The following is a 24,750-nucleotide window of genomic DNA, read 5'->3' on the forward strand; positions in this document are numbered from 1 at the left end:
GTTTACTCAAGTTGTGTAGGCAGAAGAAATATTAAAAACAACTCCTTAAACATTCTTCTTGATACACTAGATTATTAATTGTATTGATGAAAAATATTGAAATGTTATTGTGTCTTCTTGGAGTTAAAGGTATGAGGAGATCACTAAATGTATTGAACTAAAACTGCTGCAAAGACAGATAACAGTGGTCCCCTTATGCCGCTGTTGCCATCCTAGTGCAACCATGGTATTCATCAACAGTTCACCTCAAAATTAGGAAAACAAACACAACAAAAAACCCAGATAACCCCCAAAAAGTTCCTGAGCGAAAATAATTACAGCAGCACACGGAGTCTTTAGAACATTATATTTCATAAAAGACAATGATAAAAAAGTACAAACATTTCCATGAGAAGCGAAAAAAAAATGGGAGTACAAGAATTACTAGCATTTATTTCAGTGCATTTATGTAGAAGCCTTTCAGATCTAATAAATAAAATAATCTTAAGTACACTTCCTCTTTCTGATAAACAACACTATGGCCACTTTAGATCTCTCAATTGGCATACTTGCAAATACAAGGCAATAAACCTAGAGCGCTAATATTTGTCTGAAAAGTACACAGAGAAATATAACAGATACAAGCAGAGGCCAAATAAAATGACACAAATCTGCTTTCACTTGTAGGAAGCCTCCAAAAGAAGGACAATCTTGTATTGGTTATTTTTCCATTTTGTTTTAAAATGGATATCAATATTTTGGTTGGAAAAGGAGTCTAAGCAAGTTTTTAATACATAATTATGTATTTGCATAATACTATAAATAAGTTTTCTTATTGAACACCTCTTCACAAAATACAAATTTAAATGTAGATTTAAAAAAATACTCATGTGTACACTTTTCCCTCTCTTTTCTACAAACAGGCCCATTAATCATTACTTCTCTCTCCAGCTGAAAGGCACTATGTAACTTTCCCAGTTAGTGCCTTGGGGACCTCATAATAGCTCCATGTCCACATACATATATTCCTTGACCTTGAAACTAAGAAAGACAACTGAGAAGTTATCAGAGGATGTCTTCATAATTTTAGGTTTCAACTTGATTTTATTTGTTCAGAAATAAAATACTTTTTCTGTTGACATACCTCGCATCACACTTGATACAGAATAGGCAATCAATATATGTTCACTAAGAAATCTACCAAATGTAACAATAAAGAGAAATTTGCATTTGCAATGTATTCGTTAATTTTTATGGAATAGATTTATTTTCATAAAATGAAGATAACTGACCAAAGCTCTCTATCACTCTTAGGAAAACATATAAAAGTCTTTCTTTATAGGCAAAAATCAATTTTAGGTGTGCACTTAAAAAGCAAAACAAAACAAAAAAGGGGAAAAAAACAAACTAATGAGATGATTTTCACAGGATGACATATATTATTCAAAACTAAAGAGAGCAAAATAACATGGCTCACTCATAAAACAAAAATTGCTATTAGACTTAATCCAAGAAAATAAGGCAGATACTAGTAGAACTGAGTTCTTCTGAACCTGTTAAATGTGTATCAAAAAATGAGGATTCCAAAATGTGGGCAGCTCCACATCAAAAAGCGAAAAATATGTTTTACAAATAAGACTCAGAAACAGCCCTAATTTTCCCCACAGTTAAAATATGTAAGTATTAAAAAAATATTTAACTATTATTGGGCTAATTATGCTCCTATGCCCCCACTATCTTGTTAGTGATCACAAATGTTAACATTCCCAACCTCCTTTCATTTCACCAAATTAAAAAAAAACTGTATTGGCTGTGAGACCAAAATGAACAGATATATAAATTCTGAACAAATTTCTTACTTTTCAGAAGGTTTGATTTTTTTTTTTGGTGATTTTGAATACCACCAAAAAAAGGGAAGGTAAATATTTGGGAACTACTTCTAGAGAAATAAATATGGAAAATTCTGTTTGGTATCATAAGGGAGATTGATCAGTTTTCTCAAAGTGTAAGAATTTCAATTATTTTATGATTTGGCTTGTGGTCATTTGTATTACCAAAACGGCCATAAAAATTGATACTTCAAAATTAAACTTAAACCTGAGATAAATAACCACATTTCTGTTTTAGATGAATAATCCATGAGGCAAATATTATCCCAACATCCCGCATAGATTTCTATTGTTCTTCATTGTTTTTGAAGATTCACTTTATAGATACATAATTTTTTGTTTTAAATTTGTGAAAATATCAAGGTATTTCCTAGAATCTTTGGTTAATTAGAGTTGATAATTTTCAAAGGAAGGATATTGTTTGGTTTTGCCATGAGAACTTCATCTGAATTTAAGATAAAATAATATCTTGGATGTCAGGTAGTAAGACCTGTTCTCAGAGAAGTGTCCTATTACATCAGTGCATTTAAATAACTGATTATATATTTTAATATAATTCTATTAAATTAGTTCGGTGAGGCAATTTTAAGGTACCAGAAATGTAATTTCTTAAAAGTGAAAAAAAATATAGTTCTAATAAAACTGGTTGACATTAAAGGTTCCCCTCAAAACTTGAAAGTCTATGAGTCTGAGAATTAAACTTAAAATTTGTTTTTATCTACTAAGCTTTTATCTTCATAAAAATAGAACATTTAATTTCTTCTCTAATAGTATAATTCATTTGTATATTATAAGTACTATTGGGTTTTCCATAGCTCATTCTTTAAAAAAAAATTGTTCTGATTTTTTTAAATGAAATTGTTTTTTTTGGCTCTTCTGAACTAGAAATAATAAAAGTGCTGTTCACCAGGAATTAAAAAAAAAATACAGTGTACAAACACACACAACTGCTACAACATTGAGGCACGAAATCCCTGACAATCACACCAAAGATACATGAAAGACAGTTAACATAAAGAGGTCCTTTATATCATGTTACATCCCAACGTTTAAGATTTTCTTGGTAATACTCATGCAATGTGCATAAACAATATGGTTGTGATTTAGCAAAATCTGATGAGATTGCAAGCAAGGAAAAAAAACAGGTAATCCTGGTAGGAAGAAAAGCAGTTTACGTCCCTTCTTCTTACCCTTTAAGACCCTAAGAAAGCTGTGACTTCTTCCACACAAAAGGCTGAAGGTCTAAAGCTCAAAACTAGTATAACAGTTTACTGTAGTAGTTGGGTGTCAATTATTGACAGTTCCTTCATTTCACACAAGGGTTAACCTTTTTTAGTGACATAGATTTGCATTGTTTTTTTCCATGCAAATAAAAAATTCTATAAAAGTCCAATAAAGGCATAACCAATTACATGCAAAACTGCAACACACCTTCTTTTCCAACAATTTGAACACATTAATTTACATCACATATATACAAAACATGTTTAAACAGAAATAAAGCATTCTCTTGAATTAAATTATATATTTTAGTATAAAAATTTTCTCTTTGTAGGGAGCTCTCTCAACGTCCAGATTTCAGCAATGGCATCGGGTCTCTGCGTGCTTGCCATGGGGTGTGTCTCAGAGAAGAGGATGGGTGATCGAATCTTATCCCACACTGTAAACAGTGAGGACTGCTGGCTCTTCTTCGCACAGATCGGGGCACTGTGACACATCCATTCACTGACCTCCAGGAAGAGTATGCTCCAAGTTTATGATCCAGCATTGCGGTCGACCTTGCCATGAGAGCTATTTCTTTTAATAGTCTTCAATTGGAGCTAACTCTGGCATGAGGTTTACAGATATATTTGTATACAACCTATCAACCAGTATTTTTGGCGTATATATTAAATTGTTCAACCCATCAATGTACTGACGCTCTTTTGAGTATCTTAGCAATTTATACCTATAGGGTTAGAGAAAAAAGTGAAAAATAACATTAACACATTCAAAAAAGAAAAACTGACAAGTACGCTTGCTCAAGGTCATTCTTATAATTACAGCATTTAAAACTTTTTCAATTTTTGTCATGCATAATTAAAAATCTTTCTAAACCATTACTAAATTAGCATTTTTACTAGTCTTAAAAATGCCTCCTGAAAAAATCATTTTGTACACTTACAATTTAGACATCCTTAAGAAATAAATGTTTTATGAAATACTATGTTTTATGTTAAGGAAATACTTTTTATATAAATAGTTAACTGGGCTCTTTAACATAACATAAATATATACGTATATCTTTTCAAAACAAGCACATAAATATTTTACTTCTATAAAGAAAAATAAGATCAACAAAAAAAATTCCCTGCAGAGGATTTTCTGGGGGCTGCATTTTTTTTTTAACAAAACTTTCATACATTAAATAATTTTGAAACCTTGTTATCTGAAGGTGATATTAAACTTACCGTCCTAAAAACTGGACTTCGCCTCGATGGTGATGAGGAATAGACTTGTATTTTCCCAAGTCTCCCTCTGGTCTTGTTACATTATATCCTGCATAGTGAACTCTATAATACATGAAAATAAAAATATAAAGTGACATAAAAATTATGTGAGTTCAACTTGAAATGCAAAAAAAAAAAAAAAAAAATGTTATCATTGGAGAGCTGTCCATAATTTCAGAAGGCACTCTTAATGAAGAAAGGCAGGAGCACAAAGTAAGATTTAGGAACCTCAAACATTTTCCAGCCCCCAAAATCCTTCCTCAGAATAGCAAAGTGCAATTTAACTAACAGAAAGGAAACCGACACAAATTCGATGACCAAGCAATTTGTACCTCAACATACCTGTTCCAAAGGTCATCATCTTCTCCTCCCCATCCCCAGAAGGCATTAGGAAAACCATTGATCTTTCTGAATTGCTCCACTGTCAGGCCACTTACACCACCAAAAAATTCTTTATATGGTAGACTAAGAAGCAAGCAGAACACAGATTTCTAAACATGAGATCCGAGCAGTCTGCCATCTGAGATGGAGTTTTCAGTCTCACAGCGCCTTTGCATACTTTCCATATCAACAATTGTGCCGATTAAATCATATTGTGGGAAATGTAAAGTACACCAAGAAAGAAAACATTTTCACAGTCTAGTGAAACATCTAGATGTGTGAGGTAAAACACTTGTGATAACTGAAATTTAATATTCAGTATTGTTACTTGGTAAGACTCACAACCCAGTGTTCAAAAATGCATACGATTTCCACACCACACTAAACTTGATTAATACATCAATAGTTATCAATGCAATGTTAGATGCTGTTAAGCTAATGAAGTGTTCTAAATTAATTGAACTTAATTATAAATGTGTTGTTATTTATTACATAGAAATTGATAAATACAACGCTAGCATTTAATTTTGAAATGACTAGCTGCCTGCTCCTGTAAGAATCATACCTGTTTGGCATGATATCATAATACTCATGAAAATTTACAAATATATTTATTTTTGTAATGTGCTAATATTTGGATAAATGACTTTTTTACTGAGATATAATAGACACAGAACATTGGATTCATTTTAGGTGTACAATATAATGATTTCACACATTATATATTGCAAAAAGATTACCACAATAAATCTAGTTAATATCTGTCACCACACACAGTTAAAAAGTTTTTGTTTTCTTGTGATGAGAGCTTTTAAGATCCATTCTCTTAGCAATTTTCAAATATACAGTAGAGCATCGTTAATTCTAGTCACCATGCTGTACATTACATCCCCAGGACTTATTTATCTGAAACCTCAACTTTGTACCTTTTAACCCACTTCAGCCACCATCCCCCCACCATCACTTCTGGCAATCACCAATCTGTGCTCTGTATCTCTAAGTTTGTTTTTTGTTTTGTTTTGTTTTGTTTAGTTTCCACATATAAGTGAGATCATATAGTCTCTCTTTCTAAGAAATGACTACTACATTTTTAAATTTGGATTTTATTCTCCTTACCTTTCCCTAACTCGTACTCCGAGGAATTTGTCAGACTAAGTTGTTCAGGTAGATATAGACTGGTTTTCTGATTTCAACATAGCATCCCTACACTCAGTCCTGAATAAATCCCTCTGGCTAAGGGAGATCTGGCCAGGACTACAGCAAAGCTGCTTCAGAGGAAGGGAGAGAGCAGATCTCAATTTTTTTGTTGGAGGACTCTCACCCCATTCCCCATGGGGAAGAAATGCTGTGTGCTAGCTGAGATCCTGTATAGTCACAGAGGGTAGGAGAAGCAGCTCCTGCACGGAACTCACTGGTATAGAAGAAAGCAATCTTGGCCCCACTGTGGGCCAAAGGCACCCAAAGACAGTAACAGCAATACTGATCCCAAAGACAATCACACTGTCCCAGGAGACTGGGAGAGGCTTACGTGTGGGAAGTAAGGATTCTAGTTATAAACCCAGTTGGGAATAAGCATTCATGGCACTAGCCTGGCACTACCATTCATGGTTTCCCATGCTAGTTAGAGTATTCTTCCCCAGGCTAGTGGTTTGGGAGAAAGTGAAGATCAGTAGATAGGTAAATATGGATAAATCTGTGTGTGTGTGTGTGTGTGTGTGTGTGTGTGTGCGCGCGCGCGCGTTTTCATTAACATGTATACATTGGCAAGCATATTAATTCCATTTATTGTTCTGCTTAAGTGAAAATAACCAATTGCACTATATCCAGTATTAGGTAAAATGAAGGCATAACAAATAAACTAAAGAGAAAACAGAAGCTCAACAAAAAATCCAGTAGTACTTATCTCACACTGAACAAGAGGAGAGAGTCACAAATCTGGGGACTGGAGCTTTCTGGTCCTTAGCCGTCAGAGTGTGGGTGCCATTATGGGGCAGGGATGCTCCATCGGGCTTCACCCATGGCCTGAAGTCTACTCACTACCAGCCCTATTCCTTGGTCTACCAACATTCTCCCTAAGCTGCATTCTAATTTCGACTCCAACTTCCAAGATACTCTACTAACCCTGGGATTAATCTAGGTAGATATGAGCATCATTTACATTAATACTTAATCTTTTCAAGTAAGAAAAGTTAATTTAGAATTCTTAGTTTATATGACCCATATGACTTTTTTTTTTTTTAGTGAAAACCATTTACTTTGAATCTAATTTGACTCTAGTGGCCTAATCAATACCGAGTTTCCAAGAACCAGGGCTAAAAACCAGTTTCTGATTCTAGCATTTAAATTTGAAATGATCTTCCCCAAGCCTGCAGTAATGCCTAACTTGGGAGTTCAGACACTGTAATAATAAGAAAAGGTTTTCTAATAATAATGACCAGATGAAAAAAAAAAAGGGCATTCCTTTCCTGTTCTAGTGCTGATTCACCTGGTCATGTCATTGAGACTCTTTGCCTCCCTCTATCCTGTGGGTTGGGCAGCAGGCAAAACTGTGATGTGGGTAACATCTCCCCTGCTCCAAGCTGCTCTCTCTTTTCTCCACATCCATCAGCTGATGAAAGCTGTAATGACTTGCATGCTTCAATGTCCATTTAAGTTACTGTCACAGCTCCGCTGACTGTTTACATTTCGAGATATGTGCAGTCAGAGAGCAAAAAAAGTCTGCCTCTTACTATTAAAGGCAAGACAAGAAACTATAACCTAGAAACAAGTTCCTTTCCCTGAAACAAATTACTGGGAAAGGGAAAGCAGAAGGGAGCCGCCAGGGCTACGTGCATGCACACAGGGCAGGCCCAGAATGTGCGACCTCCTGCAGCCCTAGGGGTGGACTCTATCACTCCAACGGACAAGAAAACCAGCAGGCAGAGATATAAGGGACTCATCAGGTCCTATCATGGGTAAGTGTGCAACCAGAAGTTAAACCCACATTTGCTTGACATAGAACCCAGGTTCTCTTTCCCATCGACCCACATGCAGACCCCTATGTGAGGAAGTACCTAGATGGTGAGCAAGTGACTCTACATCCTGGCTCCCTGTGAGGACCAAGCAGGGCTAAAGATGCTCTTAGGCTTTTGAGCCCTTTTAGATCCTGGCACCTTACAGAGCTACCATTTCAATGATACCATATTGTAAAGCTATTGTCTGATATCAGGAAGACTGCGTATTACTCACATATACATGTATTTATCCAGCTTTGCTGCAAAATGACGTGGCATTTCTCCACAACCGTAATAGTTTCGGTCATTTTCGGGTAGATGATCCACATCATGGAAGATTACGCAGTCCCAGACACTGTCTTTCATGGCCTCTTTGAAGCCCACGTTGAAGAGCATTGCACGGTTAAAAGGTTGTGTGCCAGTCTTCACAGAGGAAAACAGAAATGTAGTCAGGCTTTGTCATCTGACTTTTTTCTAAGATTTTCTAACTTGCTGAATCACAGTCAAATAATAATAGTAAATACATCCAAACCAACTAGATAAAATAAAAAATACACTTCAGGATCTTCAAATATACTGTTTAGATTTACTTACTACATTCTTTTGTACTTTGGTTACATAAAACAAAACACTGTTATCAAGTGCATTTACAATGCATTTCTGTCTTACCTCAAATACATCAGAGTATAGATCATTTATGACCAGGAGAAAAATATAAAGCCATTAAAAATAATACAGGTTGTATTTTTTAGTGAAGCTTTCCATATATGTCAAGACTAAGAGAAGCATGAGATTAACTATGACTGGACAAGGAGTAGGCCTTTGCTTACAGAACAAGGTCAGTGAGAGCGAACTGTACTGTTAATGCTTACAATAAACACACAGACATTTTCAGAGACAAAAACAAGTGGAACTTATTAAACAAAACCCAACTTCCTTTATTACAGCCATTTTCCTTTATTACTAAGAAAAAATATATTAAAATGCCTGGGCAACAAACACTTCCCATTTTTATCATTTTTGCTTATGATACAGACCAAGAACACTTTAAGGGACAAGGAAATGGGGACTTGTTATGCAGAACCCAACTTCCTATGGAATAGTCACTTCCCTTTATTTATGAGGAAAATTATATTAAGGTGCAAGGGCAATTAAATTGCTTCATTCTGTATCTGAAGGAAATTAAAGCGCAATTACCCACACCTTTGCCATGTTTCTCAAAGCCATTTCCAAACTAGCAACAAAACAGGATGATGACCAAGGCAAATGGGCTACACAACACAGGCAGCACCAAAGGGCTGCCTTCAGAGTGAGAAATGACCAGTTTCTCATCCCGAGCCCTGCACTAACCTGAGGTAACAGAAATCACTTTATATCTTGTAGCTTCTCTCTTCACCAATCAAAAGAAGAATAAAAAGGATGGGGAATAAAATTATAGTGTCATTGCTGGCACATCAACATCAGTGTGAACAATCTCCTTTCCTTGAAGGTCTAAAAAAATTGTTTTTTTATTAAATGTGGACATAAAACTTAATGGCTTATAATAAAAATAAGTTGTCCTATGTCTAACGCATCTCCATCTTCTAGAAGCAGAGCATTTCACCGCCTCTGGTGGTTTATTCTAGTACTTCTCTCCATATTGCAAGGTAATGAGAGCTGCGATATTTCCTCGCCTCATTAACGACAGACATTGTCTACTGACTTAGTACCATGGCCACTGAGGATTCACACCACCACACTCACGGCCCCTCCATCCATTTTCCCAATATAGTTAGACCATAACTTTTGGCTAAACCAATAATTTTTATATTATTAGGACTGCATAAATATTTCCAGAGTGCTGAGCGAATCATGACTCTGTTTTCTTTTTCAAACTGGGATTAATAACTATCTTCTGTTTTCTATGTAACTATTATTACTCTGTACAAAAGCCCCAATAGATATGCCTTGTACTTATTAATAACTGATGTAATGCAAACACATCAAGTCATCTATCAATTCCTTTTCCACCCCCTCAAGCCCAATACCAACTGTCACTGCCCTGGATTCTTGCTCCAGTCTGGACTGGTCTGACCTTGTACCTCTCATCCTAGGACTTCTTCGTCCCCCAGGATCACTCCTCCATTCCCTAATGTCATCCCTTCGCTTCTGGTGTCACCTTTCTGCTCCCGTGGCATCACCCCTCTGTTCCCCAGGATCACCCCTCTGTTCCCTGGTATCACCCCTCCATTTCCCAGGATCACCCCTCTGTTCCCTGGCATCACCCTTCTGTTCCCCAGGATCACACCTCTGTTCCCTGGTATCTCTCCTCTGTTCCCTGGCACTGCCCCTCTGTTCCCTGGCTCACCCCTTCATTCCCCAGGATTACTCCTTCATTCCCCGGCATCAGGGATATATGGATAGGATATATGTATACATACATATATTTTTAATAATATATGTATATAATATATGTATATATATATATATATATTTCATAATGAATGCTTGAAAACGCCATCAGTTTACCCACATGCCTGACATTTTGGCTGGGTAAAAATTTCTAGGTTAAAATCACTTTCCCCTAGAATTAGAACAGCATGGCACCATAATCCTCTAGCTATCAGCATTACTGAGAAGGTTCATATGACCCTGATGAATAATCACTGCTAATTCTTCCTACAGAACCTTCTTGAGAGCTTCTCTTTTTAAGTTGCATTCATCCAACTTCACAGTGGATCTATCTTTGATTCATGTGTACATGTGAGTCCCTTTAACCCGAAGACATGTCTTTCCTTCTGGGAAATTTTCTTATATTATTTTTTTTTCTTATATTATTTCTTTGGTCATTTTCCCCCAACTCCCTCCCCAGTTTTTTTTCTGCTCTATTTTTCCAGCACTCTGATTAGTAAGTCTACTGCTAATTGTGAACAGGGAATTCTGAGGGCACTGTACAGATGCCTCATCTCTACTCCATGACGTCTGGGCTTCCAAGGTAGCTCACTCACAGCCAGCAAGACACTGCTGCCAAGCTGGCTTCCCCTCCACCAGGCTGCTTGTGTCCTCATGACCTGGGAGCTGGCTTCCCGGAGAGGGAGCCATCCAAGAGACCGAGGCACAAGCAGCAATGTCTTCCACGACCTGGCGTCAGAAGTTGCAGGCTGTCACTCTGCAGTTTGGTCACCCATGCAAGTCAGACCTTATTCATTGTGGGAAGAGACCACACAAGGGCCTGGTTCCACAGGGGCAAAAATCCTTGCGGGCCATGCTGGGAGTGGTTACCCCAGTGACATACTGGTAGTGACTGATCTTAATTTCTTACGTTTTGAATCTATTTTAGGAGTTATTTTCTTATCTTCCAGCCATTCTATTCAAAGTTTTATTTTGTTATGGCATTTTCTTTTACAATAACATCCTTATTCTGACTACTCTTCCTTTATGATGGCCTACGTTTGCAGATTCATTATCTTTACTCTCTGTGGGTACTGATTATGAGCTGTTGTTCTTTTAAGATTCTCTCTGTTTCTTTCACTCTCTCTATTCCCTATACTCCCTCTTGCTGGGTTGGTTTTGTCTCCTCTTGTGCAAGCTTTCTTCAAAACTTGAGAACCCTTGGCATTCATGTTGGAGTGTGAGGCACTGAAAAGCCGGGCAGAGTCTCCATGTAGGTATGCAAGGACTGTGGCATCTCACTTTTGACTCAAACACACCACACATGCACATACAGGTGCACAAGCAAATCCCTAAACCAAACTAAAATAAAAAACTGAAAGCCTCATTCCTCTCCCTGTGTCCTACATGTTCATAGCCCAGAAAATGGCAACACTCTCATTCAAGACACAAAGTTGGGCACTGCTGACAATTCTCCATCGCTCACAATGCATATCCGATTCATCAGCAGTAACATTACTTTTCAACCCAAGGTAGCCCGAACCCCACCACAGCTCACCTCCCCCTCCATCACCACAGCAGTGCAAGCCCACATCTCCTCTTGCCTAGACAGCTGTGAGAGCACCGTAACTGCCCTCCTCTCCACCCTTGCCTCACTGCACCTACACTCACCACAGTCATCTTTTCAAAGCCTCCATTAGGTCATGTCATTGCTCGACTCAAAACCCTCTAGTGTCTTCCAGCCTCACATGCAAGAACCTAGGTCTGCAACCTAACCTGTCAGGCCCTCCATTATCTGCTTCTCACACCCTCTCTGACTTCCTCCCTAACATTGCCCCCCACCCACCCGCTCCAGGGACACCAACCTCTACACAAACACACCATGTACCTGCCTGGAATCCACATCCCATCACATGACTCAGGGCTGCCCCAACTTCACCTCCTCCAAGAGGCCTTCCCTGAACACACTGTATAAAAGAGCATACCTCTCTGCCCTGACTTTTTTAGTCCCCAGCATTCCCTGACATAGCACAAATTATTTATTATTGCCCATCTCTCCTCAACAGAATGAGGGGCCTCACCTTGCCGTGTTCACTGCTGTATCCCTATTGTTGAATGAAGGAAAGGGTTTTGTGGAGGTGATAAAGTGATGAGCTAGCCTCTTCCTTTGGAAATTTCTAAATATTAGATTAGGCATCTTTTTCCTGGGGCTAATCTGTTTCTCTAATACAGACACTACTCATTGCCCTGCCTTAGTTGAAGGGGTTGGGGGGATTCATACCTCACTGCTGGCTTCAAAAAAACCAGACAGAGAGAAGCCCTGAGGGTCCCGAGGGTCGGCACCTGAACTTACTTAACCCCTGTGCTCTGAGGCCCCCAGCTGAGCTGGGCCAGCACAGTCTGGACTTCCTCTGGTGTGGTTTCTCCAGAGGATAAACTTTTATTTTTTATAATACACAATGGAGTAATCACCTAGCAACACTAGCAAAGATGAGGAACTGGGAATCTCACTGTTTTGTAGTGAGACTTTTGAACAGTCCTGTTACTTTAGCCCAGTGCTTCAGTCCATCTGTGACATCTTTCAGGTACCGAGACCTGCAGGCGACTGTCCAGCAAACTGACTCAATGCCGATCACGATCGCCGGCAACAAGCACGTGGTTTTGAACATCTTGTGTTCTATAAAGGGAGCTGTTAGTGACCTATCTGCTTCCTGACTCCCAGACATGTGTTGAAATCTCTCAACAATCATCTCTCTGTCCTGGTTTGAAAACTTTTTTAAAAAAACTTTTTTCTTTCACTCTCATTTTAGGAGTTTGAAAAGGGGAAGTGGTAAATATGTGTACAATCTTCTATATTTAACTCAGAGTTCTAAGCTGTTCTTCAAATGCTTAGCACTTCTGGGCACCAGTCCAGCAGAAACATCACTCTTCTATTTCATATGTGGTAAAAATGTTACTACCTCAAAACCACCCACTACTAAATACATAGGCCTGAATTAATATTGATCAAGGCTGAGATTTAGACATAAGAGGTTTATAAAAATATGGATCTTAGTTGCTTTGGAAAGGTTGCTTCATCACATTCACAAAATAATTCAGTGCTGCTGGCCTCTTAGAAGACTATGCCTTTAAAAACATAAACCCAGTGCCCTCTTCCATAGCTCAGCTGGGAGAGGGAGGACTGTAAAAACCCAGACACAGACATCTCACCTCGCAACATGCTAAGGGGGCTGACGTTTCAAAAAAGGAAACTAGCAGTTGGTAAAACTGACCTAGAGGTTTTTAACTATGGCTACCATACAAGCTAAAAACTTTTATTTGTTATCAGGTTAAAGAAAATCAATTTTCATAGTATAGGTTGTCAGATTAACAAGCACATGTGCATTATACGCATCATTGCACAGGAACAAATCACCTTAGCAGGGTGATTGCATACAGAGAAGCATAGGTTGTAATAAATACCAAGGATTTCCTGGGGGGGAAAAGAGAGGCAAAAAGCAAAGAGCAGATCTAGAATGAGCCACAAAAGAGGTGGGATAACATACTATATATAATAATCTTAGGAACAAAATTTGAATGTGTTCCACAAACAAAACAAAACAAACCCAGAAACACCTAATAACAGAAGCTAGGTCATTTTCTGTCTACTGATAAGTAAGGAAATACATTTTTAGTCATGTTTAGTGTAAGTAAAGAGAGGGAGTATCATGATAGAATGAGGTTATCAATGACAAAACCAAACTTATCCAAATGACAATATATTTGAAACACAAACAAAATGCACCATTTTAGAAATGCTACCTAGAAATCACTGATGAAATCCAGCCAGTGCCCTAGGTGTTTGGGAGGTGGGTGGGAGAGAAAGATGACAAAAGAAATCCAAGATGGTACCTTAGGTATAAAACCAGGTAATGACAGAAGTGGAAAAAGCTGCAAGTATGGTAAATATCCTCCAAGAATTCAAGTAAGACTGAAAGAAATTGTATATATGGAATGCTGAGATATGAATAACATTTATGGAGAAAAAGTTAGCTGATAATATGAAGAATAATTTGAAAAAATATTTCACTTTAATAGGTAAGAGATGATGATTAAAAAGGACAGGAGCACATTAACTTACAAATGCATTAACAAAATGTGGTGTATATAGCATGCCCAATCCCAAATGAGAATTTACCCAAACATAAAACCAGATTCACCTTAAACTAAACATATTTAATCCCACCATATCTAAGAGTTTAAGTTTCAGTATACTTAGGTACCATTTTGAAAAATATTCTCACCTAGGGAGTGCCTGTGTGGTTCAGCTGGTTAAGCATCAACTCTTGATTTCAACTCAGATCATGATTTCAGGATCGTGAGATTGAACCCACTTCGGGTTCTGTGCTGAGCATGGAGCCCACTGGAGCTTCTCTCTCAGCCCCTCTCCCCCTCACACATGCTCTCTCTTAAAAAAAATTGTTTTTTAAATTTTAAATATTAAAAAAAAAGAAAAGAAAAATATTCTTACCTGTTCAATGACATAAAAGGCAAATTCCAACCTCTGCTTCTGGAGCATTGGAATCAGATGCAAGAAAAAAATCGGAAGATGTTCATGGCGATTACGGAAAGGAATGAGAACTGCCACCTTTAAAAACAAAATGGTCACATGTGTAAATTAACATAACAGCAAGCACTGGAGGTAAAGATAAAAACCTATCCTTAAAAATTTCTGAAGGTTTTAAAGTCATACTTTTTATGGAGTTTCTCACCAACAGTGAGAAAAAACAGATATGGCCCTTGCCTTTGTGTCACTTACAGTCTTTTGAACCTGGGGCGGGGGGGGGGGGCGCATAAGTGGGCTCTGAGAGCCACTCATTTACTTAGATCTTTATCCTAACACCACGAGAAATCTTGTAAATCTAGTAAAGATTTATTAAGAGTGACAAAATCACATTTGGAGATAGCAAAGACCACTATGGAGAGGAGACTAGAGAAAGCCCAAAATAGATTCAGGGAGCAGAATAGGACATTAACATAATTAGTTAAGACAAGAGGTGATGGTTGCCAGAACTGTGGAGAAGGCAGAGAAGAGGTACATGAATTTTTGAAACATTTAAGAAGTAAATTAACAGGACTAGATTATGGATTGGATATAAGGAGTGAGGGGAAGGGGTGTGTCAAGAGTAACTTCTGGGTTTTAAAGTAGACCATAAGTAATAAATTCATGGCTTTTAAACTGAATTTAAAAGAGATTCCACTTGAGTATATACTATCCTACACATGGCTTATCTGGTCTATAGAGTTATGTTTGAGAAAAATAAGGGATAAAACATAGGAGTTTCATAATTATACTGACATTTTTCCTTTAATCGAAATGCACAAATAAATTTTTGGTACATGTTATATGTATTTCAGTGGTAAGATACTACTGAGTTTAAAATGCAATTGATAATAAAATTACATTAAAATATTAAGCTTAACAAAAAAAAAGGTAATGTAAGTAGCAGAAAACAGAGAAATGTGTCCTTTATAAATAGCCAAAGAAATGTTTCTTACATAATCTAAAGAACAAAAGAAGAAACACATAAACGGAAATTATAGTTTCTCAGCAAATCAGTGTTTCTTTTAATAGGAAAAAAGTATTAGAACTCTGAAAACCAAGACTAAAAAACAGCATGTATATAAAATGTGTTCATATAAAATAAGAATAAATGAATATTATCAATCATCACATATTCAAATTCTCTATTTCCTGGATCTAAACTTTGTCATATAAGCAAAGTTGCACTACAATTTAGATTTTGCCCTTGAAAAAGATGAAATGTTTCCTAAATATTACTTTTCTTAGCAATTTCTGAGCTAGGTTGGGTTTATTATAATTGTAAATTTTCTAATACCAGTTGAAATTGTTTTTTACAGATTATAAATCCTCAAACCATTGGATTTTCAAAGGACATAACAGTCAAAATATATCTAATTACATTATCTCTGCATCACACTATATTCTGATTTTAAAATAGAGTCTAAACTGGTTATAACAGAATATTTTGCAGGAACACTGAATCTATGATTTACTGAAATTTCACCTATATCAAATTTTTCCTAGTGAATGAATAAACACGAATAACTGAAAGGGCATAGCTTTAGGACCTAATCCTATTTGTAAAATCAGGATGTGACATTAGATACAGTCAACAGAAAATAGTAACTCTTACTTGTGTATTTTATGTTACCAGGATCATAAAGGAGAGAAATTTTAAATTATTAAAATGGTCCTTTATTTTTAAAAGCCCATAAAGAATAATTTAGCATAACTGAGTCTACACTAGAAACACCACCACTAATTTTCCCCTAACACTGATGAGATAGCAGAAAGACACAAGGGCTGCTATGATGCTGATATTCTCATGTTTATACTGTTTTATATTCAGTACATGGTAGGAAAAGAAAAAGGCTCTGGTTTCTCTGCCAGTCCCACTGGGGTTCCCATTCCCTTTTGGTTCACCCATCAGGTACCTCTTGAACCTGAGCATCACGAGGCTGCTGGAGCAGAGCTACCGCACATCTATGAGGCCCTTCTGTCTCCTCCAGCCTCCTGTATCATGGCACTGCTGGCAAGGGACAGCCTCCACTGATGGGGGACCTGTCCACTGCTGGCGCAGTCACAGAATTCCCAAATCAATACAACTCCAAAGCTGTTAGGGAACCTTAGACTCACTCTTAGGTGGGCAAACTGCTATGAAAAGTAAAAGGAGAGCAAGGAGTCAGATGGCTATAACAGATCCCTACCACAGGCCTTATCTGAAGTGAACAGCACGATAACTTCTGCAGAAAGAAGTAAGCATCAAGCTTGCCCTTCCTCATTTTGGCCACAAGTTAGCTGCCTAAGACATAATGTAAATGGGTTATAAAGCAGATGAGGAGAAGTATAAATATTTAAGGAAAGAAGCTATTAAACGGCTGCTGAGTCCGTATTAATTAAATACAATTAGGCTGAGTGATGAGTTGAACATATAAGAATAAACAAAGACAAAGTCATAGCCCCTAACACAGTCATTTGTTCAATGAAGCATTTAAAATATCAAGAGTTGGTGTCTTTTTTCTTAATCTTATATGGAAACAGAATATTAGAAAAAAAAATTACCAGTGTCTTGACAAATTCAAAATAAGCTGAACTGTTGTCTTAATAGCAAATAAATGTCCTTATTTTTAATGAGATGGTTATCAAATATTTTGAATATGCCTAAAGCAAAGTTTTTATTAAAATAAAGCTAAACAGTATCTTTAAAATTCATTTGGCAGGTCGCTTCTTGTGGCTGTGGAATGACATTCTCAATAGTTTACAATTTATTGTCTGGAAAACGAAGATCTCAGTGTTCTGTAACAATATATTTCAAAGTTTAATAACCTTTGTTTCAGGCCATTTCTTATGTGTGCCTTAATTTGCCGCTTGAGCCACTCTCCTGTTGATGCATCTCCAGTGGAGACACACAACATCTGGTCATGATCTTCTGCAAAATGACACTTCAACTTCATGAATCTCTCCTCATTGCCTCTTATTCAAGCAAAATTATCCCATTCAGTCTGCACTCACTTTAAACCACTAATCTTACTGAATTTATGCACCTATTTTTCAAGCTTGCTTATTTTCTCTTATACTCACTATGAGGAGATTAGCAAGAGAAGTGTTTACCACATACATTTTCCCCAGGTTTTTGTCCTACTTTCACACTTCAAGCACACCAGCAGTCATGGTGTCCCTGAGTGACCCGGCTTCACATCTGCCCCAAGGGCACCAGAGTCTCTGCCATTGACAAAGGGCACAGCAGAAGCTGCTGTGCTCTCAATCTTCTGCCCTGCTTTCAGGTCCATCTTCCTCATCCTCCCCATTCCCAGTGTCTCCAGGAGCTTCTCATATAGGAGGCACTTGATTTAAAAAGTAGGTTCTTTGTCCCTTCCCACCAACAGAATCAGAATGAGCATTATGTTTGAGAATTGTCATTTTTACCAAACATCCTGGGTAGTTCTGAACAGGTGGTGAAGACTCGTCTCTGAGTCACCTGGGACGAGAAATGGAACCCCATGCCTCTGAGCAGATGCGCACAGAGGCAGCTGCCTGGTTCTTTAAGCCTTTAGGTTTTAGGCAAAAGCAGTTTAGCAGTTGTGACATCTGAATGGAAAGGCAACGTCACAGGTGACCACTTTACTTCGGAAGTCTAAAAAAGCATCACCATCTTCCTCTCCCAACCCTCCTGGAAATCAGCTTGCTTCCATAAGACCTCCTACATGGGATGAATTTCCACTTGGACCTCCAGTGTTCAAAAACCTGAGAATTGCTGAAACCACTAGATTTAGAAGATCTCAGTTCTAAGTTCTAATTAATTGGCCATCAATGAACTTAGTTGGTATTTTTTTAAAAAAAGAAAAAGAACCTCAAATATTAAGAATCAAGCTGGCAGCACAGGTTTAACATAAATCTAGTAATCTCTTCTCTCCCTCTCACTCAGCTTTGTTCCAAGACTGGAATGGGACATGATTAGATTGTTAACAGGCTGGGGACAAGGAGAGGAGGGGGAGAGTCCTTGATTAGTTAAATATGGCAAGTACACATCATCTCTGAACGATGTCCACACTTCCTCTCACTCTTTAGCTGCAGAGCTCAGAACTAGAAACTGTATTCTGAGAAGGGTTTGCGTAAAGTTGAAATAAGAGCAGCATTACCATACGGTTCCTAAATAAAATAAGCTTATTTTTAGATCCTTGAATTAGATTGCTCCTAGGAACTCCACTTTCAATATTCTCACCCAGTCATTCACAGGGAGTTTAGAGTCTACTAAAATCTCTAAACAGGAATTACTTGTGTGTGTGGTATAATTTCTCCCAGAAAATGAGAAGGAAAAAAACAAACCAGTGTCTGATATAGGACCAATGAAGAAAGAACAAGAATACTTAATTTTCCCAATCCCAAATTATTCTACCATAGTACACCATGCATACTCGAGCAGGATGCTGCACCCCACATAAATACGGCTGAGGACCAACCTCCACGCTACTCCATAGCTATTGTGCTTAATTATGCTTTTTTTTCTCTCATTAGCATTCAATATATACACTCATCACCCAAGGAAGAAAAATAATTTATTTGCCCCGGACACTTTTTAAAAGTAGAATTGTATAAATTAGGCCCTATTTTATATATAAATGTGAGAAAAATCAATCATGAAATATGAAGATACATTTATTAACTGAATCTGACTAGACATCTGTTAAATAAATGATTTGCCAAAATTTGTACTGGAATCCACTGTAAAGCAGCTTTACAACTTGTTTGAGGCAAAAGAACACAAACGTTTATTTAATCATTTGTAAGAAGGCATTTATTTATCTCGTAATCTCAACTCAACGGAACTGGGTTTAGTGCTTACCTCAGACAAGATAACACGCTCTGCGTTAGAGATGTAGATATAAATAACATACTCCTCAAACACAAAGAGTTCATGGCCAGAAAAGTCAGAGGGCTTTTATCTAAATTCTCCTCCTCAGCAGTGATTTTGTGTACAAAAAGACAAATATTTTAGCAAAATACGAATATTGAAAAGAGGAATTGAAAATGTTTCCCAAATTAAGGCTATATCACCATCCTTGAGGATAGCATGTTTGATTTCATCATATGTAATTTTCACTTGAATTATGTAAATGTTACTTCCTACCCAAACATCACTACCTTACAGGAATATGCCCTCACTAGCCAATTTCATAGTACTGTGAGCAACTCTGATTTAAATCATAGTTTTCAATTTATTTTAAGCAGCAGAGGCAGACGCATTCTCTTATAGGTTTTCAAACAAAACGTTAAGTAGAACTCTGACACGTCAAAAAGATAAAATGCTTGTGCTCCGTCTTCTGAAATAGAGGTGAAGAACCCAAAGTTTTCCTTTGTGTGTCCCACAGGGAGCTCTGAGCCGCCTCTTTAGGATTCTGAGACTCTGAGGGACCCCAGTGTGACACCCACCTGGAAATCACAGTTCCAGGAGCTGGAGGGGCTATGCCTGCCAGTGACAGTACTCATTAGGGGCAGCAGCGGGGTGCACAGAAGTCACAGCCTCACTTCCAATGGAACAGGAAAAGCAAAATCTGCTTTGCAAGCCAATCTCAAGGGAGGTATTTATTACCAGGATCTCCAAAGGACAACACATGAGCCATATGTTGTAAACAAAAAGGTGTGCTTATAGTCTTCACAAGTAACACTGAGAAATCGTACTGGAACTGTGAATACCTACACATGAGATACAACAATTCTGAGGTCTCAAATTACCAAGAGACAGATATATTCTGCTATATATTCTGAATCAAGCACACTTTTCCTCAAACGCACAATAACAATGTCATCACTTATGAGAAAATTTACCTCACCTTCCATCTGGGCTTACAGTCCTTAGGCCTCCAGTGACCTCCTGGCTCAATATCTAAGTCCTTGGAGAAGAGCTGATGAATTTCATCAAAACTGATTTCACTTACGTTGACGTGAAGGATTCCCCCTGGAAGGTCAAACACGTGAAGAACTGTTTTAATATGAAGCAAGATAGACAACTGTGAGTGGGGTGATAACATAATTTAGTTGCCAGGACAGTACACAGCGTGTTACTGTTATCACCATGTAATTGTTGGTATCACCCCCTTTCGGTTTTAGTTTGGATGATAAATTCTATGATTGCTTCACTATCTTTGGCAAATCAGACAAACAGAAACCAAATTGTTTAATTTTTTTGCTCTGCATAATACAGTGACTATTTTACTATCCTTGGGAAATATTTGCATGTCATTACAAATTGGCTTATCATAATTTTACAACTCATTCAAGTATTTTTAAACTACTTTTAATTTCAAAGTCATTGACATGGGCAGCATGAGCACATAGTACCTAAGAGTTAATTAAGCAGTCAGGTTGGCAGGGAGCCGCCAGGTCCTACCTTCTGTGTACTAGGGACACTTTAACTCCTCTGTGCCTCAGCCTCTTTCTCTGTAAAAGCAGATGGTAATACCTGCCTCCCAGTGTGGCTGCATCCACCAGATAAAATGGTGCGTGTGAAGGATCAAGCACAGCATCAGCCACAGGGGTACACACTCAATATACATTAGCTGTTATTACTGTCCTCTACTTTACTCACATTTCTTGAGAGAATTTGCAAACACAACTCAATACATTTATATCCCCTTGTATGCAAACCTGGAAAACTATAGGCTTTTAAGATATTCCTGGCCCACTAGGCACTCGCTCTCTGAATTAACAAGTATATTCCTGGAGGTGTTTTTACTAGTAGCTTTTCTGCTGTATACCACTGAAATAGGAATGACTCTTGGATGGAAAGCCATTCCCATTAATTCAATCAAAAACAGAACTAAGAACTTACCGAACTAAGTTCTGTCTCATTCTTCATCTCATTAAATACGTACCAACAAATGAAGTGTCCCTCTTCAAGTCGTCTGAGCCTCAGTGGCCCTGATGCCACACACAAAATCCTCAGCTCCTCCTGGAGAGAACCCTTTCCCTTCCTCCTGTTCTATATTCTATGGCTTCACAGCTGCCTCTCTCCCCATCCCTCCCTTCTCCCTAAGGAGACAGGAATACCAGCAGCTTCCGCTAAACATCGAGGCATGCCAGAGAGAAGTATTTTAAAATACAAATGCCTACATTTCAAAGGGTAAGCTGGGGGGGGGGGGTGTGCAATCTTCTCACATCTGCCAGTTCTCCTGACGATGTTTGTGGTCTTTTATAACCAAACACCCAGCCTTTCCTGTGACAAGATTCACCTAAAGGAAAGAGTGATCTATGGACTCACAGGGAAAGGGCAGGTCACCATGTAAGACTGATCAGTGTAAGTACAGACTCCACTGACAAAAACAGTATCTACCACCGTAATCAAGTAAAATTCACACCAATACATCTGATGCATTTATGGTATTCATGATTGCTACCGTGACTGCCATTGGGCTAAATTATAGACAGTTCACAGACGTCACCTATGCTGGGATTCTTTATGTGCTGTTACACCCATTTCCTTGCCTATTTTCCAGGTTGACAGGACCCGATCCAGCTGCAATCACCGTTATTGTCAGCGGTTCTCTCCAGTCTCATTTAGTCTGTTATCTCAAACACACATGCACTGGCAAATGAGGAGGCAAGCCTTCCAGCTCTCTTCTCAACAGGCAGGCCACCACCTTCTCTCTCTAATGCTCCAGGCCCCCAGAGTTCACTTCCCTTCCAACTGCTGCACCAGGCACATTCCTCAGACTCCCTCAGCAGCTTTCCTATGTGCTTATTCCTCCTTCCTCTGAAATCCTCCTCTCTTACAGACTGGAGGCCAAAGACGACCCAGGGGCAAGACATTGTCATTCCAGGGGGACCAGCAACGTTACTCTTTGGCGGTGTGGGGGTGGAGGGTAGGAGACAGGCTTCCAAGACAGGACTGCCGCCACTGGGAACAGTGAGAGTGTGATCGGAGCGAGAAGAGGAAGAAGAAACAATAATTTGGTGGGGTGGGGTGGAGTCTGAGGAGACAAACAACTCTGTTTTTCTGAGTGGCTGCCTACGCATTTCAAAGTATGATCACTGAACTCACACAAGAGTCTCAACATTTAGATCAGGATGTGACTTCAGGATTCCTGCCTTAAGTTCCTGCTTTGTTTTTCCCCACAGCACCTTTTTAAATTACCACTTACAGTTAGGTCCACAAAAAAGTTAAGTGACCCCTGCCCCAAGAGCTGGCTACCCTGCTCTATCCCCTGTTCACTCAACCTGGAACAGAGGACTGCCCTCCCCCCAGCTCACTGCATCTCCTTGCTTCTGGGGTCTGTAAGTAAATCTTGTGACTCCACTTCCTTTGTGTGGTGTACCTTCAGTCAAAAGGACCCCTCGGGTTTGACCTCAAAATGGGAGCTCGAAAGCTGAGGGAGCTACCTGCCAACCCCACGTGGAGGGCTTGTGCTCCCTTATTCAGCAGGTCAGAATCTGGGTATTCTTAATTGGATATACCTGCTCTGTTTCTCAACACAATGGGCAAGGAGGATAGCATTGTGGGTGCAGGTTGTATCTCCCTATAATGCCCTGGAGCTACAAACAGCTACTAACTTCCTCTCCCAAACCACTCAGTCTCCCTGGGAAGGAACCAGTGCTTGCTGGCAGTCTGTGGAATTGCCCTGCACCACTGTGGACTGTGGCAGACAGGTATTGCCACAAATCCCCACCCTAAACTGTCACTGCTGTTGAAGTCAGACTCCCCTGCAAAGACAACACTGGCAGGCCCCAGCCTGAGGTAGGTGTATTTCCCATGAGTCTCTAAGCAAGTCCCTGCTATGTATCAGGTCTGGAAAGAATTGGCAATACTCATATGTGACAGTCCCAGCACTATGCCATCATGAGCTAAACGGAACAGTAGGCCTCTGCCTCCTTTTCCCGGGCAGGGACAGGGGAGGCGGGCTATCAGGTCCTAGGAGCCAAGGAGAGTTCCCATACATTAGTGCCCCAAGGGGAGGCTGGCACTGGGCCTCTGGTGTCAGCACCTGGGACTAGGGTGTTGGGCTTGGAAAGCCAGCCCTGACACATGAACTCTACCAGGGGCACCGTGGTGCTCTGGGTGGGCAAAGACTGCCGAGGCAAGCACCTCTTATGCTGCCACATTCCTTGCCGGGTCGCAAATGACCCAACCCCATGGGATGTCAGGAGTCCCACCCCTGGCATGGATGGTATAGCAAAACCAATTCTTACTAAAGCAGGGCCCCTGAACACATGGCAGCAGGTCTTCCCAAATTCTCAGGTTGGAAAACTAACAGACACTTGCAGGAACCCTGCTCAAAAGGTGTGGGCTGGGATCCCTGGGTGGCACAGCGGTTTGGCGCCTGCCTTTGGCCCAGGGCGCGATCCTGGAGACCCGGGATCGAATCCCACGTCGGGCTCCCGGTGCATGGAGCCTGCTTCTCCCTCTGCCTATGTCTCTGCCTCTCTCTCTCTCTCTGTATGACTATCATAAATAAATAATAAAAAAAAAAATTAAAAAAAAAAAGGCGTGGGCTGTCTTGAGCAGTATGGCCTATCAACATGCCTAATCACTGGTGCCACATTCTTGAGACTTGGGATACATCAGCTAATGTTGCACTGGTAGAGGTGAATCCTGACCACTTGGGAGGGTTGGCTGGGATAAACTAGAACAGGAGATGGCAGCATGGGAGTCAGGGAAGAGGCAACCTCCATCCCAGGTGTTCCCTGTTACTATCTGTCCAACCAAGACATCCAGCCACCAGTGTGAAAATAAACAGACAAGTAACTATACAGGATAGAATTGCCAAGGTTTTCTAGAAAAATCTGCCCATGGGAAGGTGAAGAAGGGTGCTAATTGGCTCAGGTCTTTGGGACTGGTTCCCAGCTGTTGGTTATAGCAATTAAGATGCCTGCCCTGGCTGGAGAGGCCAAAGACCCCAAAATTCACAATGTGTACAAAAAAACAACACAAGGTTTTGAGGGCCTATTTTATTAGAGACACCCTAGAGGAGACTCCAGACTTGTCACCAACAGCACTCCCAAATGACTTGAGCTACCAAGGCAGGAGATGAAAACAAAAAAGGGAATAGATGCTCAGGAAGAGACCTCCCCCACAAGCTCTGGAGTCTGCA

At 39.2% G+C, this 24,750-nt stretch overlaps 1 protein-coding gene across 3 annotated transcripts in view; it reads right to left on the reverse strand.

Annotated features, from left to right (window-relative positions):
* Window positions 1-332: 332 nt before the first annotated feature.
* Window positions 333-24,750, reverse strand: part of B4GALT6 (beta-1,4-galactosyltransferase 6) — a 68,124-nt gene continuing 43,706 nt past the window's right edge. For all 3 annotated transcript variants that reach the window (XM_041761053.1, XM_041761043.1, XM_041761062.1), the window contains 6 exons: window positions 20,497-20,621; window positions 14,612-14,728; window positions 7,967-8,154; window positions 4,700-4,822; window positions 4,319-4,420; window positions 333-3,816 (listed from right to left, as the gene is read on the reverse strand). In XM_041761053.1, the coding sequence (XP_041616987.1) occupies window positions 3,669-3,816; window positions 4,319-4,420; window positions 4,700-4,822; window positions 7,967-8,154; window positions 14,612-14,728; window positions 20,497-20,621 (803 nt within the window). In that variant the 3' untranslated portion in view covers window positions 333-3,668. The remainder of the gene's footprint in view (window positions 3,817-4,318; window positions 4,421-4,699; window positions 4,823-7,966; window positions 8,155-14,611; window positions 14,729-20,496; window positions 20,622-24,750) is intronic.

Source organism: Vulpes lagopus, chromosome 1 (genome assembly GCF_018345385.1).
Source record: "Vulpes lagopus strain Blue_001 chromosome 1, ASM1834538v1, whole genome shotgun sequence".
Classification (NCBI taxonomy): Eukaryota; Metazoa; Chordata; class Mammalia; order Carnivora; family Canidae; genus Vulpes; species Vulpes lagopus.